This window comes from Echinops telfairi, unplaced genomic scaffold (assembly GCF_000313985.2).
Source record: "Echinops telfairi isolate 266 unplaced genomic scaffold, ASM31398v2 ScPeMD7_4;HRSCAF=17, whole genome shotgun sequence".
In the NCBI taxonomy this organism is placed as follows: domain Eukaryota; kingdom Metazoa; phylum Chordata; class Mammalia; order Afrosoricida; family Tenrecidae; genus Echinops; species Echinops telfairi.
In genome coordinates this window covers 16993390-17009319 of record NW_022103900.1, presented here as the reverse complement: position 1 = coordinate 17009319, position 15930 = coordinate 16993390, and the positions used below count along the sequence as shown (strand labels likewise).

The following is a 15930-nucleotide window of genomic DNA, read 5'->3' as shown; positions in this document are numbered from 1 at the left end:
AGCGGTTGTGTCGGGAAGGTGAGCATCATAGAATGCCAATTTAATAGAAGAAAGTATTCTTGCATTGAGGGAGTACTTGAGTGGATGCCCAATGTCATAGAGGGTTTTCTTAAGCTTTAACCTACACACCTTTCTAAAATGAACAACTACTCTAAAACTATTCTAATTTTCCTGGTTTCCAAAAGACTAAATTGTCCAGGCAGCACTTTGATATTTATTTTCCAAGACTTCTTTCTAGGCATTTCTCTAAGCGTGTGCATGTGTGTGAGTTACAAAAACAAGATACCAAAAAAAAAGATCGCAAGCTGTATGTATTGGCACAGTGCTTCAGGTCTCTGACTTTGGATTCAGGCCTTTGGGCTCAAATCCCAGTTCTTCCATATATCACCACAGACTTCGGCCAGAGTTCTGATCTGTGAAATAAATATAATTATGTACCTGTTCAGAAAGGTGTTATGAATAATACAAAGGAGATAATATATGTGATCTAACACTAAATAAAAGGATTTAATAATGGCTTGTTTCTGTGTTATAATATTCTGCCCCCCGTTGTCACCATGCTGCCTTCTGTTGCCTGGGAGGCAGAGAGCCGAGAGAAACTACAGACATGTTTTACCACATTTTTTATTCCCCCTTAAATTAGATACTGTGTAAACGGAGGAAATTATGTAGTTAAAATTGGATCCTGCCTTCAAGGGGCCTTCAAAATAGACTTGGAAAAAAATACCATTGTCTTTTCATTCCATTTTTTTCGTGTATTTTTATAGAGCCTAGGCCCCTAGTTAAATTGTTTGACAATTGAAGTAAATGGATTTTTTCTTTTTTTTCCCCCCGTAGCTCAACTGAGAAGTCATTTCCTTGGAGATCAACAGGTATGACCTTTATTGCATATTTTAAAATGACTGTGTATTGCACTTTCCAGGAGAGCAGCTTCATAGCCTGTGCATTGGATTTTCTGCCTCTTGCTACATACAATAAGTCAAAGAACACCGGTAGTGGTAACAATATTTGATTGCTTTGCTTTGAATTAGTAGTTTTCAATGTGTTTAATTATTAAACCTAGTACAAAAGATTTGTGTAAGTTGTCTATTAAAAACAATCAAAGCATTGGGCCTCGGCATTTTTAATGTTAATCTGGTATCTGGAAATTATCTTTTCCATGTGAAGACTGCACTGGTTTGCCCTCAGGAAAGGCTAGAGCACAATCCGGGGTCACTGGCTAACCATTTCTATAAGGCACGGTCTCACCTCTTCTCAAACTCAAAACAGTTCCCTGAAATGTCCAGTATGTTTTCAAATAAAGAGCAATTGATTATTTCTAATATAATCTAGTGTAACCCCATAGTTTTTTATTTTTTTATCTTAAATTCGAGGAGCCCAAATTTACCCCATTCGGAGCTTAGATTGCATTATGGAGCCTGATCTCAGTCTTCATTCAGGATGTGTTTTCTGGTTTCTGTATAAATTGCTGGGTAGACACTGCAGGCCTGGAGACATGCGTGCCCCTCTCCCATCAGGGAGCAGCAACTCCAAGATCATGCCGACAAGTCCATGCAATGTTGTATGTGCTGTCAGAATTTGGTACTTTTAAAATAAGGCTTGAATTGAGGAAAATGAAGACCTCCAAACGCAGTGTGCCTGGATTAACCTGAATCTGTTATGTACACTAAACAAAAATATGCTGGTATTTCACAGAGAAGCAATTTTCAAGCAATTTAGTGTTCATGCAAACTATATCTCTTATTTATATAATACTACTAAAGCAGAAATACCACCAGTGGATAATTTTAAGAGCCATAAATGTGGGTTTTCATCGTTTATTTGGCCAAAAGCCTGGATTCAGTGTGGCAGCTCTTGGGGCAAGCTTTCTCTCTCTGTGGGTCCTGAGGAAAGGTCATTGTCTTCTTTTAGCGTCTGTGGGCCAGGCACTCCTTTCTGATCTACGTATGTCTTGCCTTCAGTCTTATAAAAAGTGGCATGGGCCACGCTGCAGGGAATCTCCCTTACAAAGAATCAGGGCTGTAACATGCAGTATCTTATGAGTCAGAATTGACTGTATGGCAGTGATTTGGGTTTAACTTGAGCATCAAAACCCACTGCCATCCAGTCGATGTCAACTCAGAGTGACCCTACAGGACAAAGTAGAACTGCCCCTGTGAATTTTTGAGACTGTCGCTCCTTAAAGGAGTAGAAAGTCCCATCTTTCTGCTGAGGAACAGCTGGAGGTTTTGAGCTACTGACGCTGTAGTTAGCAACGCAGCTTGTAATCACCATGCCACTACAGCTCCTTTAAACTTGAGTGAGGTGGTGATTTAAGTAAGGTCATCTGCATAATATGCTAATCTTGCTTATTGGCATAGCAAACATGACCTAATTCTCTTTACCAAAACCTAATCTTGCTTTATTAACCATCCACAGAAATGAGGGTATATAATATACCACAAAGTAGAGGATAGTTGCAAATTATTAAGACTCATGGCTAGTGAATTTGGCACATATTTGGGGGGAAGGAGGGCACAAATACCATAGATAGGTCATGATCATGTAGAAAGCCACCTAACAATAAGACATACACAATAATAAAAGGAATATCATGTCATGAAATAATGTAACTGCTAACTATGTTTCATGTCGGAAAAATTATTGTAAGTGGGCAATTCATTTCAGAGACAGCTTTGTAGAGAAGACAGTCCTAGAGCCTATGATGCTTGTAGCCATTTGGGAAGACTATTGTGTCACTGGGCTGACAAACAGTGAAATTTCCTCGGGCGATATGTGGAGGATGTGAAGGTATAAAGGCTAGAAAGTCATTGGATCAAATTATAGAGATCTTTGAAGGCAATGACTTTCAACTTGCAGATGGACAGTCACTAGAAAAATATTTGGAGCAAAAAAGTCACATAACTTAAACAATTCTCAGGAGAAAGATCAACATTAAACCACTTTAATAGGTAGCATATGATCAAGAAAAAAACAATGATACTGAAGGAAGAAATGCAAGGTGCACTGTAGGCAATGGTGAAAAATGAGAATCCAAGAATTGACAGAATAAGAATAGGAATATTTCAACAAGCTGAGGAGCCACATACTCACGTAGGCCAAGAAATTTTGAGGACAGCTACCTGGCCGAGCAGCTGGAAGAGGTCCATATTTGTACCCAATCCAAAGAAAGGTGACCAGATTGTGACAATTATCCAATATTACTAATATCACATGCGAGTAAATTTTGTTGAAGATCATTCTACAATGGTTGTAGCCGTACATCAAGGAACTCTAAGAAATTCAGGCCAAATTCAGATGACAATATGGAACAAGGGATAGCACTGCTGACATCAAATAGATCTTGGCTCAAGCTCAAAACTCTGTTTATTTGTGTTTGTTTTTTAAATTATTTTATTGAGGGCTTGTACAATTCTTATCACAGTCCATACATCCATCCATTGAGTCAAGCACATAGGTACATTTGTTGCCCTCATCTCAAAACATTTGCCCTCTACTTTAGCCCTTAATATCATTTGCTCATTTTCCTCCCCCTCCCTCATGAACCCTTCATAATTCATAAATTATTATACTTTTTTCATAAGTTACACTGCCCGACATCTCCCTCTGCCTTCTTCTCTGCTTTCCATCCTCCAGGGAGGAGGCTATACTTAGATTCTTGTAATTGGTTTCCCCCCTTCTACCCCACATTCCCTTTACCCTCCAGGCCTCGCCCCTCTCATCACTGGTCCTGAAGGAGTCATCTATCCTGGATTCCCTGTGTTTCCAGTTCCTATCTGTACCAATGTACATCCTCTGGTCTAGCCAGATTTGCAAGGCAGAATTGGGATCATTATTATTAGGGGGAAAAGAAGCATTTAAGAACTAGAGGAAAGTTATATGTTTCATCGTTGCTACCCTGCACCCTGATTAGCTTGTCTCCTTCCCAAAACCCCTCAGCAGGGGGGTGTGGAGTGTTCAGTTGTCAACCGATGGCCTCTGAGTCTCCACTCTGCACTCATCTACCTCTTCAATGACATAATTTCTTGTTCCTTGATGCCTGGCACCCGATCCCTTCGACAGCTCGTGGTCACACATGCTGGTGTGCTTCTTCCATGTGGGCTTTGTTGCTTCTGCGCTAGTTGGCCGCTTGTTTATCTTTAAGCCTTTAAGACCCCAGATGTGTTTTATTGACTATGCACAAGTATTTGTGTGGATTGTGAGAAGCGTGTTTTATTGACTATGCACAAGCATTTGACTGTGTGGATTGTAAGAAGCTGTGGATAGCTTTGAGAAGAATGGGGATTCCAGACTGCTTCATTGTGCGCATGTGTAACCTGTACATGGATCAAATGGTGGTTGTATAAAAAGAACAAGGTAATACTGAATGGCTTAAAATAAGGTGAAGGGGATCGGGGAGCAATCAATGAAAAGGGCATCATGCTTGGTAAAGTAGAGGGAACTACCCTTGACAAGATGGATTGACCCAGTGGCTGCAGCTATGACTCAAGCGTAACAATGGCAAGGAGGGAACAAGACAGACGAGCCTGGGCCTTGTTTCCTTGTGTGCATAGGCTCTCTGTGAGCCGGAACTGACTACACGGCACCTACCAGTAACAAAGGGAGAAAAAAAAACCATGACACGGAAAGGGTATTGTAGACTTTAGTGTGTGAGAGCCCCTAACCCAAGAGAGGAGATGCCTAAGGTATTTTCAGACTGGTTGGGTTTGACAAGAGTAAACCGTGGTCGCCTGGGAAGCAATTTAAAAGTCTAATGGAGAGTTGGTTTTAGAGGGATGCAGAGGCCTCCCATTTAGATGTGTTGCATTTGAGATGATTCATGGGAAGCAAATGGAAACATTGAATACACATTTAGAAATGTGAGTACTAAAGAACGACCTTAATTGAATGCAAAGGAAAACACATCAATTAAACTGATGAATCCATGCATATTAATGCATGATTATGTCAGCCATAGTGCTGTGGATAAGGGATAACCAAGTCTGAGAGAGGAAAGCTAAAATTCAAAAGGATAGAGGTGTGTTAAGAAAAGGCTGGTTTTTTCCCTCGGGAGTTAATAAAGAGAAGATCTGAAATTTGGCTAAGGCTTAGGGAGGGGAGTTAGTTGACATGCAGTGGTTCCCCCTCCCACCCCCCCATTTTGCAGATGCCTGAAGGGTATTCAAAGGACATAACATAGTACCTAAGGATCCCTGGTGGTATATAGTTGGTTACGAGGTTTGCTGCCAACCAAAAGGTCAGCATTTCGAACCCACAAGCCACTCTGCAGAAGAAAGATGAGATTATCTGGCCCAATGAAGATTTATAGTCACAGATACCTAAAGGGGCATTTCTATCCTGAAAAGGTAGCTTATTGTGATTTTGTTTTTCAGTTTCCTCAAGACTAATAGAGTTGTGTGTGTTTCTCTTTAGTTAGCTTTTAGTTCTTCAAACATTGATGAAAATTACAGAGCTTGTATCTTAATATTACTGGATAGCCACTGCTGTTGAGTAAATTCTGACTTATAGGACAGAGTATAATTTCTCCATTGGGTTTCTGAGGCTCTAAATCTTTACGGAAGCAGACTGCTTCATCTTTCTCCCAAGGAATGGCTAGTGCATTTGAACCACCAACCTTTCAGTTCCCAGCCCAATGCTTAACCCAGTGGACATCAGGACTCCCCAGGAATTGCATCTACTTAGTCATTTTACTTTTAGAGGGAGAGATGGAACAGGCATTAACCGTTAAACACAGTACTGTGACTGGTATTCATTCCACTTACTAATATTTAAAAAATAGAAATATTGTTTGTTTGTTTTCCATTTACTAAACAATATTTGAGTTCTTAGCCTGGCAATAAGTGATGATTGTAAGAGTGAAAAGAATCAAAATTTGATTTTATGAAACATTTTATAAAATGATAGAGTAAAATTGTCTTTCATATTTCTGATTGCCAAAAATTCTATTTAGAAATTTAATGAAAAGCAAGCAACTGGAATAAAATGGCAAGTTTCATTGCCACTTTTTTTTTAGTCATTTTATTGGGGGCTCATACAACTCATCACAATCTATACATACATCAATTGTATAAAGCACATTTGTACATTTGTTGCCCTCATTATTTTTTTTTAATTATTTAACTGAGGGCTCGGACAATTCCTATCAGAGTCCATACATACATCCATTGAGTCAAGCACATATGTACATCTGTTGCCCTCATCAATCTCAAAACATTTGCCCTCTACTTTAGCCCTCAATGTAATTTTTCCCCCCTCCCTTCCGAACCCTTCATAATTCATAAATTATTATAGTTTTGTCATAAGTTACACTGTCCGACGTCTCCTTCCGCCCTCTTCTCTGCTGTCCATCCCCCAGGGAGGAGGCTATACTTAGATTCTTGTAATTGGTTCCCCCCTTCTACCCCACATTTCCTCTACCCTCCAGGCATTGCCACTCTCACCACTGGTCCTGAAGGAGTCATCTATCCTGGATTCCCTGTGTTTCCAGTTGCTATCTGTACCAATGTACATCCTCTGGTCTAGCCAGATTTGCAAGACAGAATTGGGATCATCATATTGTGGGGGGGTGGGGAGGTGGAGCATTAAAGAACTAGAGGAAAGTTATATGTTTCATCGTTGCTCCCCTGCACCCTGATTAGCTCGTCTCCTCCCCAAAATCCTTCAGCAGGGGGGTGTCCAGTTGCTAACCGATGGACTCTGAGTTTCCACTCATTGCTACTTTTACCATGAAATCCAACTCTTTCTTCTTTGCCACTTGGTGAGCAGAGTGACTAGAAGTACTATGCACATGTCTTGTTTTGAAAATTAGCCATTTACAGAATAACAAAAGTGTGGCTTAATGTGAAAAATTAAAAACTCTAGAAACTAGTTCACAGTACTAACAGTCTATATAGATCACAACCTTCTCTAACCTAAAACCAGAAGAACTACTACAATACCTGACTACTGTTCCAACCAGGAATACAATAGAAGATCCTGGATAGAATGGGAAGAAAATGTAGAACAAAACTCAAATTCCTCAAAATAGCCATGTTTACTGGACCAATAGAAACTAGAGGGACCACCCAACTCTGTTTCCCTAAAACAATATTTAACCTTTGATTTGGAGCTATTTTATAAACAATAGCACCCATGAGTAATGCGCCCCCTTTAACATGAGACCAAATGTTCAATGTTTACTCAAAATAGAGATGAGAAAGGCAATGAGGGAAAGGGAGGCTAGAATAACAGCACAGAACAAACAATGCAAAGAATGCTGACATATAGTAAATATTGTAACCAGTGGCACAGAACATTTGCATTATTAAAGGGGAACCTAATTTTCTGTGTAAACTTTAACCTAACGTACAATAAGGTATAATTTCTTTTTAAAAAGGAAAAGTATCATCTTTTCATTTTCTTGGTTTCCTAAATCAGACACAAACTGTCTTAAGATTAAAGGAGTACTATTAGTCTTGACATTTATTTAATACCTTGACAACTTCTTGACCTGTTTGCTTGTTTTTCAATTTTATATTTGACTTGAAAAGCTTAGCACCTTAAACCGTTTTTTGTGTGTAGCCTCAGAAGCTTTTGGTGCCTGCAGGCTGCTCTGCCCTGTATCTTCAGCTGGCACCGGTCTTCCCGCTGTGTCTGTCGCTCCTCTTTATAAGACAGTCTTCAGAAGGGACTAGGTTTAGCCCACCGTACTTTGGCATTAGCATATTCTCAGAGGTGCCATGTCATTGGATGTCACCCTCTTGAAGTTGTGGTATGGGTTTTCCTATTTTTTGGTATATGAAACCCAGGATTGATGAACCTATAGAGACAGCAAATAGAATAAGGGTTTGGGGGCCGGGGTGCAGAGGGGGTAGTTCAGTGATGGAGGGTGAGGGGTGGGTTGGGAGATGATGTCAAGGGGTCCATGTAGAAAAAGAATGTTTGGAAATTAATTGTGGTGGCAATTGTACAATAGTATTTGTCATGATTGAACTATGGGAAATTATATGATATATAAAAGAAAAGCAGTCATTCCAAACAGGGTTACATTCATAGCACGTGATCACATCGACCCCACCCCCCATTAGAATTTTGATTCTCTAAATTGTAGTGTTGAGTTTTTTATAGAGAAAATGTATTACTCTTACCTGTGCAAGGGCAGATAAAGACATACTGTCTAGGTGCGGGAGACCATTAGCTTGAGCTTATAATAGTGTGCAAGGGTTTAGTGATGTGTTGAACTTTTAAAAGGACATGGGAGGTCAAGGGAAATTCATAAATGCATCGTTGGTGGCAGATTAGTGGGATTACATCGATTGGGATATGTGTGTTGCTCATTAGACAAATAAACTAAAACAATTGATCCAGAGCCCCCCACTGGGTCAATGAGGCAGTCAAGGCATGACTCATGACTGGGTGACCCCTATAATGTGATCTCCACCAAGGACACACCGCACACCCAGACGTCTAGCTTGTTGTTGTTCGCGGCTGGTTGGTTGGTCGGTTTATGGATGGGTTGGTTGGTTGATTGGTTAGTTTTCAATTTGTACTAATAAGAGTAGTAAAGGAGAATTGGTAGCATAGTGGATTACGCGTTGAGCTGCTAATGACAATATTTGCAGTTTCAAATCCACCAGCAGCTTCACAGGGCAAGGTTGAGGCTGTTTTTGCCCATGAAGAGTTATAAGTCTCAGAGACCACAGAAAGCAGTTCTACTCTTTCCTATAGAGTTGCTATGGGTCGGAATCAACGTGATGGGAATGAGTTTGATATGGGTTTTGCACCAATTTGTTTTGGTTTGTGGTTTTGGGAACTTGAAAGTATAAAACAAAGCTCATAAACTCAGATTTTAAAATTTGCAAGCTACAAAGCATGCCTCCCAAAGAGTGAGGAAGAATCACTTGTTCTACAAAATATTTTACTTTCACAGGTGAGAATAGACTTTTAAAGAGAAAGTTCCCTCCGAGTAATAAAATAGTTATGAAGCATTTATTATGCTTTACTATTATCTTGCCTTTTGAACTCCCTCCAGACTGTCTAGCTTCTCAGTGTTACTGACATATTTGGTCCATAGAAACATGAAGGCGTATCTTTTGTTCTTAGGAGAGTTTATTGTATTTTGCTTTAGCTTTGTCTTTTCCTTAGCTTTGCATTTCTTATAACTGTTTTTTAATATTCATTTTGCTAGAAATGAGTTGAGGAAATATTCTCGTGCTTCCTTTTGTTTCCTGTCTTATTGAGTTATTTTACATGGTTCCCTTTTTATCTCTTAACACTTTATGTACTTATATAATATCTTAGTTTCCGTCCAAATCTGAGATAACTTTCAAAAACACATAAAATAAAGATCAGATCCTCAGAGAATATTCATTCGTATATAAGCAAGGATGCAATAGAGTCCTGGTGGTGTAGTGGTTACATGTTAGGCTTCTATACGCATGGTCATCAGTTCAAAACCTCCTGCATCTCCTAGTGAGAAAGAGTGGGCTTTCTACTCTCATTAACTGTTAGAGTCTCAGAAACTCACAGAAGCAGTTCTATCCTGTTCTATAGAGTCACCATGAGTCAGTATTGACTCGATGGCAGTGAGGAGGTTGCAAATATATGCACATGAAATCAGAGTTCTTGTGATGGTAAAGATTATTCTGAATATGAAAAAGAAAAACAGCCACACCAATTCAAGCATAAATAGAGCCATACATGGTGTATACTCCCCGTAGCAATGAAGGAAGATGTTGAAGCCAGAGATGGAGTCTATTGTTGAAACTGGCCACTGGTTGTTACAATACTCCTCCAGCTACATCTTGTAACGTGAATTATGCTACAAGTCACAATTTCCAGGTTTCTCCTGAGGAAAAAGGGGGTGCGGGAAGGTGGATAGAGAATAAGCAGTTGTTGGTGCTTAGGTGGGGGGTCAGACTGTGGTTTTCTACTGGCCCTGTATCCCCACCTCTCTGCAGGGAGGACTTCCAGTTCCCTGAACCCTTCTTAACACTGACAGGGTTTCTAGAAGAAAGGGCTCACATGGCTTTTGTAGGAGTGGCTGATTGTAAAGAACGTGTATTCCTGTGTAAGAAATTCAAGAGACCAAAGAGACTGGTGTCTATGGTCAAGCAAAAAAGTATAGGAACAGTTAGAAGTAGGGCAATGTCTGGTTGCCTACAAAGGCATTAAGGGGTTAATAGACTTTTATGAGTCTTTTCCAACAAGTGATGTTCATTTAAGTTTCTATTGTGTGGTATTCATTGACATTAGAGGTTCATACGTACAACCAAATATAAGACTTAGTAGAAAAAGCAAACCCACTGCACCGAGTCAATACCTGCTCACAGAGACCTAGCAGAGTAGGTTTGCAAGGCTGTACGCTTTTACAGAAACAGCATCCTCTTCCTCCGCCAAGTGGCTGCTGGGTGTGAACCACCAGCCCTCCTTAGAGAGGCTGTTGTACGCTGTGTTTTTACTGTGTCTGGAAATGTTCTTCCTAAAATGTGTGGATGCAGAGTTTTTTCTTTTTTGCCCTCCACAGGAATGTTTTTAAAAAACAAAAGAACAATGGGGAAAAAAAGTAACTACTAAAAATAAAGATAGATGAGACACTAATCCTAAGTCAATTTATCTTTCTTTTCCTTCCATCTGGAGCAAGTAATTTACAGCGCACATGAAAAAAACATCAACCCATCATGAAATAAGACACAGACTTAAATGAGAACACTTTATGCCTCAGTAGAAATGTACTGAATTTACAAAGGAGATATAATAGGAAGCTGGGCTATATTGTATATATTCATAAATAGAATATTAGATCAGCAATCACTTATAAAGGATTACTTTTTATTGAGGGTTTTGGATGTTATGATTTATTATGGCTCTAAACTGAACAAATGACATAATTTTATCACATACCCCTACCTGTTTCTCCTCTGAAACTGGGCGGACTAAGAATTTCTTTTCAAGGCTGCTTTAGTCAAAGCCATGCCTTCCTTGTTTTTTGCAGGCCTTTTTGGTCACATCATCATGGCAGGCTGACCGCTTCCCACAAAGTGCTGAAGCCTTCTGCCTACCACCACAAAGGGTCTCAGAACTTTACTTCTTTTAAGACAAAATAAAGTTTTTGAATCATTTTGAGTAAAAGGGGGGGAACGTTCCCTTTAGTCGCCTTGCTTCCCCACCATAGCTGCCACCCCACATACCTAAGTACACGCACCCAGTGGGCAGGAGAGCTTGTAGAGAGAGCAGCACCAAACTGTTCCGTGCATGTGCATCTTTAAATACACTCGTGTTGCGTTTGTGTTTCACAAACCCAAGGAATAGTCTGTGCATCATTCTTTTACTTGCATTTCCCCCCTAGCAGCATAGTAAATGTGAGTGTTTCTACATGCATAGATACAAGATCTGGCTCCTTTTTAATGGTTCACTAGAGTCCAGTGTTTGGAAACTGTGTCTATCCTGTCCTTTATTAATGGCAATTTTACTTTTTCCAATTTTTCACCATGGCACAATAGATTCCCCATGCTTTTTAGATTACATTTCTGTAAAGTAGAACTGCCTTAGCTAGGGTGTGTACAGTTTTATTTTGTTAAATGGTGTCAGATTGCCCACGAAAAATGCAGTCTACACCCCTACCAACTGTTATGTCACCAATAGTGTAAATTTTAATCAATTATTAGGCTTGAAAACTTTGTTTCAGATTATATCACAAGGCTTATGTAAGAATTAAGCAGAGCACAGCCACTTCAAGATCCATCTCATGTTGGAATTAAATAACTAGAAGTACATAAGTTTTCTGGCGGTTGGCCTTCACATGTTTTCATATCTGGCCCAAAATGGTCAGATGAATTTCTTACATCGACAGAAATGCCACCGACACCACCAAAACAGGTCACAGTGCGCAACCATGTCATCACTGTCAGGGTGACAGCATTCCCTGCAGTGACTCCCAAGCACTGGCACATTGGGATCCCTTGTGGGCCTTTTTAAGGTGCTCTGTTGGTACCGCAGTTAAGCACTGAGCGCCTTTCCTCAAGGCCGGCCAATCAAACTCACCAGCAGCTCCTTGGGGCAAGGCGGGACTCCAGTGACAGTCTCCAGAGCCCACAGGGGCAGTTCTGCTCTGTCCCATAGTGGCACGATGAGTAGGATCAACTCGATGGCCATGCGTTTGCTTTGGAATTTTCTTAGAGGTTTTCATGGCACAGTGATTTAACACTGGCTGCCAACTGAAAGGGCAGCAGTTCAAACACACAGCTGTCTCACAAGAGGAAGACGAGGCAGTGGGCTTCCGTAAATAATGCAGCTTCGGAAACCCTGCGGGGCAGTCCCATTCTGCCCTATTGATATATTTTGAGTCGGAATCTACTTAATGGCAGTGTGTTTGGTTTTGGGGGATGGAGCTTTTTAAAATTCCCATGCTCACATCTCACCCCACATATTTGAATCTGAATGTTTGGGGTTAAAATGGGGCATCAGAGAATTTAAAGATTCCCGAGGTCAGCGGTTCTCAACCTGTGGGTTGCAACCCTTTTGGGGGTCAAAGGACCCTTTCACAGGGGCTGCTCGATTCATAACAGTAGCAAAATAAAAGTTATGAAGTAGCAACAAAAATAATTTTATGCTTAGGGGGCGATCACCACAACATGAGGAACTGTATGAAAGGGTCGCGACATTAAGAAGGTTGAGAACCACTGCCCTAGATGAATCCAGTGTGCACAGTCCCAACCCCATGGCTTATCTCTAAACCAATCATTAATGAGAAGAGTTCTGAGTTTATCCTGCTTATTTTCTATAAATTTTATTCTAGGGTAGCTAAATAACTAGCTTTGTAGGCTATCTAACAAATTTGAAATATTCTTTTTGCAAAAATTCAAAATGATAAAAAAACCAACAACAATTAAATAGCCTATTTGCAACCACTAATGAAGAAACGGGAATCCTTCGTATTGTAGTTATTTGCGAGGTCAGCCGTTTGAAACTACCAGCCACTGCTCAGGAGAAAGACAGGGCGTTCCACTCTCTTAAACAGTTACTGCCTTGGACCCTTAAACACCTGCCCTATGAGTAGTTTCTGCCAGGGCAGCCCTACCCTGTCCTGTAGGGTGACGATGAGTCACAATCAACTTGAGGGCAGTGAGTTTGTGAAGGGTTCTGTTTTTAATGAAGAAATAAGTTGCTGTGCATACCGACATCCACACTTAACAAAAATGATGTAAGAATTGATTTAACCAAAGATTGTCAATGAATCTATCATAGTCTCTAGGTTGTCTACCGTAGTTACACATTAAAATCAAATGTATGGGCCTTGACCCAGAATAAATCAATTGAAATCGCTGGGTGTGATTCAGGTAGTAGTAGTTGCTAACTCTCTTTCTCAAACCCTTACCCTAGGTGATTGCAAGGTACATTTAAGGTTGAGAACTATTGCATTTAGAAAAGGGTTGATGTTAAACTTGACAATCATTGTTGACCGTCAGAAATGGTTCACTGATCCTACAAACACTAAAAGTCATGGTAAGAACAGAGTGTATTTTAACCATGACCATTTAAACTGCAATTGTTCAGCCTTTTCTGCTTATAAGAAAATATTTGCAATAGAGGACTATGTAAATAACACCACAGAAAAATATCAGACAGATTCAGAATTTGATTCATCTTGCAATTTTATTGTTATGATTTCTTCAGTGGCTGGGTGAAAATGAGTACGTGGGAACCCCTTTCTAGATGAAAAGACTTGGCCTGATAGCATTCAGTTGACAGTGGTGAGACGTATTTGGGTCTGTCTAGCATAAATTAGAGAAGCTCTGGTGGTGCCAGGGGTGGGGCATTGTGCCGCTAACTACAAGGCTGGCCGAGGAAATCTCCAGCCAGTCTGTGGGAGAAAAATGAACTTGTCTGCTCCCATAAAGATGTAAAATCTTAGTCAGCATCGACCCAATGGCAGAGGCGTTGGGATGTGTACAAGCTAAGCGAGCTGTATGTGAGGGTGATCTAGCTGCGACATGTCACACCATTGATCTCCAGGGTGGATTTGGCTGACCTTGCTGGGCAGCCTGCATGCTTGGTGGAAGAGGACCTTCCCTGGTCAAGGTGCTAGAACCTCCAAACGAGCTCTTGGACTAACTGAACAAAGCCATTTCTCAGACCATATGAAACTATCATTAAAAACCCGTTACTGGAGGGTGATGATTTTGTGAGGAGTCACCAAGTCAGTTCCAACTCACAGCGCTCTTCCATCCAATGGAAGAAACACTGCAGTCAGTCATGCTTGCAGCCACTGTGTCCATCCATCGCCTTGGAAGTCTTGCTCATTTTTGCTGGCCCTTTACAGGGATTGATCCCTCCTGCTAAGATGTCAAGATTTATTTTTTCACCAACACCATAGTTCTTATGCAGATTCTTTGGCAGTTGTACTTGATTATTGTCCAACTTTCACGGGCATATGTGTCAATTGAAAATACCAGGGCTTGTGGCAAGTGTGCCCTTTAACACTTTCAAGACTCTTGTGTAGCAGTTTTGCCCAATGAAATCCTTGACACCAGCCTTTTGTCTATTGGTCCAATTGTAAGAATTTTTGTTTCTTTACATTGAGTTGCAATCCCTACTGAAGGCTACAGACTGGTTATTATCAGCAAGGGCTTCAAGGACTCCTTGTTTTGGCAAACAAAAGCAAGGTTGTCTTTAGCATCTTATCTGTTAAGAAGCTTTTTTCCAGTCCTGATGCTTTGATCTTCATATATAGAGTCCAGCTTCTGTACAAATGATTATTTGTTCAGCATACAAATTGAATAAGTAAAGGATGTAACCCAAATACACACCTTTCCTGATTTTAAACCACTCAGTAGTCCCTTATTTTGCTCAAACAACTACTTCTTGGTCTGCGTATAATTTTTCCATGAGAACAATATATTTATGTGTTCTGGAATTCCAAATCATCTCAATGGTATCCATAGTTGTTATGATCCAAATAGTCAAATATCTTTGCTTGGTCAGTAAAACAAGTGAACATCTTCCTGGTATTCTCTGCTTTCAGCCACACCCTCTTCTGAATCAGGCTTGGATTTTGGCAGCTCCCTGTCAATTTGCTGCTGTAGCTGTTTGAATTGCCTTCAGCAAAATTTTACTTGCATGTGATATTAATAATATTGTTTGCTAATTTTCTTATTATGTTGGGACATTTATCTTTGGAATGGGTGCAATCAGGATAATTTTCAATTGGTTTGCCAGGTAACTGTCTTCCAAATTTCTTGGCTAAGTTGAGTGAGGGCTTCCAGGGCCTCTTTACCAAGTGTTGTTGAAACCTCTCTGTTGGTATTCTGCCAATGACTGAAGCCTCATTTCTCACTGATGTCTTCAGTGCAACTTGACATCTTCCTGAAATACCACCAATTCTTCATGATTTGCTACCCTTTGAAGTAGTTGAGCACATTGACCAATTCTTTGTACCACAGTGACTGTGTATTCCCTCCATCTTCTTCAGATGCTACCTTTATCATTCTGTGTATTTCCCATCATATCGTTTAATATTTTAACTAGAGACTTGAATTTTCACTTCATCATTTGCTCCTTCAGATATGCTGCATGAGCATTTCCTTTTTGGTTTCTAACCCATATTCTTTGCACAGTTCATTACAATAGTTAGTCTTTTTGAGTTGCACTCTGGAATTTTTTCTTCCCACAGATTTAGCCAATTTTATTTCTGGGTGTTCATTCCATTTGATGGGGTCCATGTGTATAATTGACATTTACCATAGATACTCGTGAATAAGCCGAGGTTTTTTTTAAATCATTTTATTAGGGGCTCATACAACTCTTATCACAATCCATACATACATCAGTTGTGTAGCGCACATTTGTACATTCATTGCCCTCATCATTCTCAAAACATTTACTCTCCACTTAAGCCTCTGGCATCAAGTCCTCATTTTTTCCCTTCCCTCCCCGCTCCCCCTACATCATGAA

At 40.2% G+C, this 15930-nt stretch overlaps 1 protein-coding gene across 1 annotated transcript in view; it reads left to right on the top strand.

Annotated features, from left to right (window-relative positions):
* PKP4 (plakophilin 4) overlaps positions 1 to 15930 on the top strand; it is a 266647-nt gene that overhangs the window by 167097 nt on the left and 83620 nt on the right. Inside the window, exon 5 of the mRNA XM_045298126.1 lies at positions 838 to 872. Within this exon, the coding sequence (XP_045154061.1) occupies positions 838 to 872 (35 nt within the window). The remainder of the gene's footprint in view (positions 1 to 837; positions 873 to 15930) is intronic.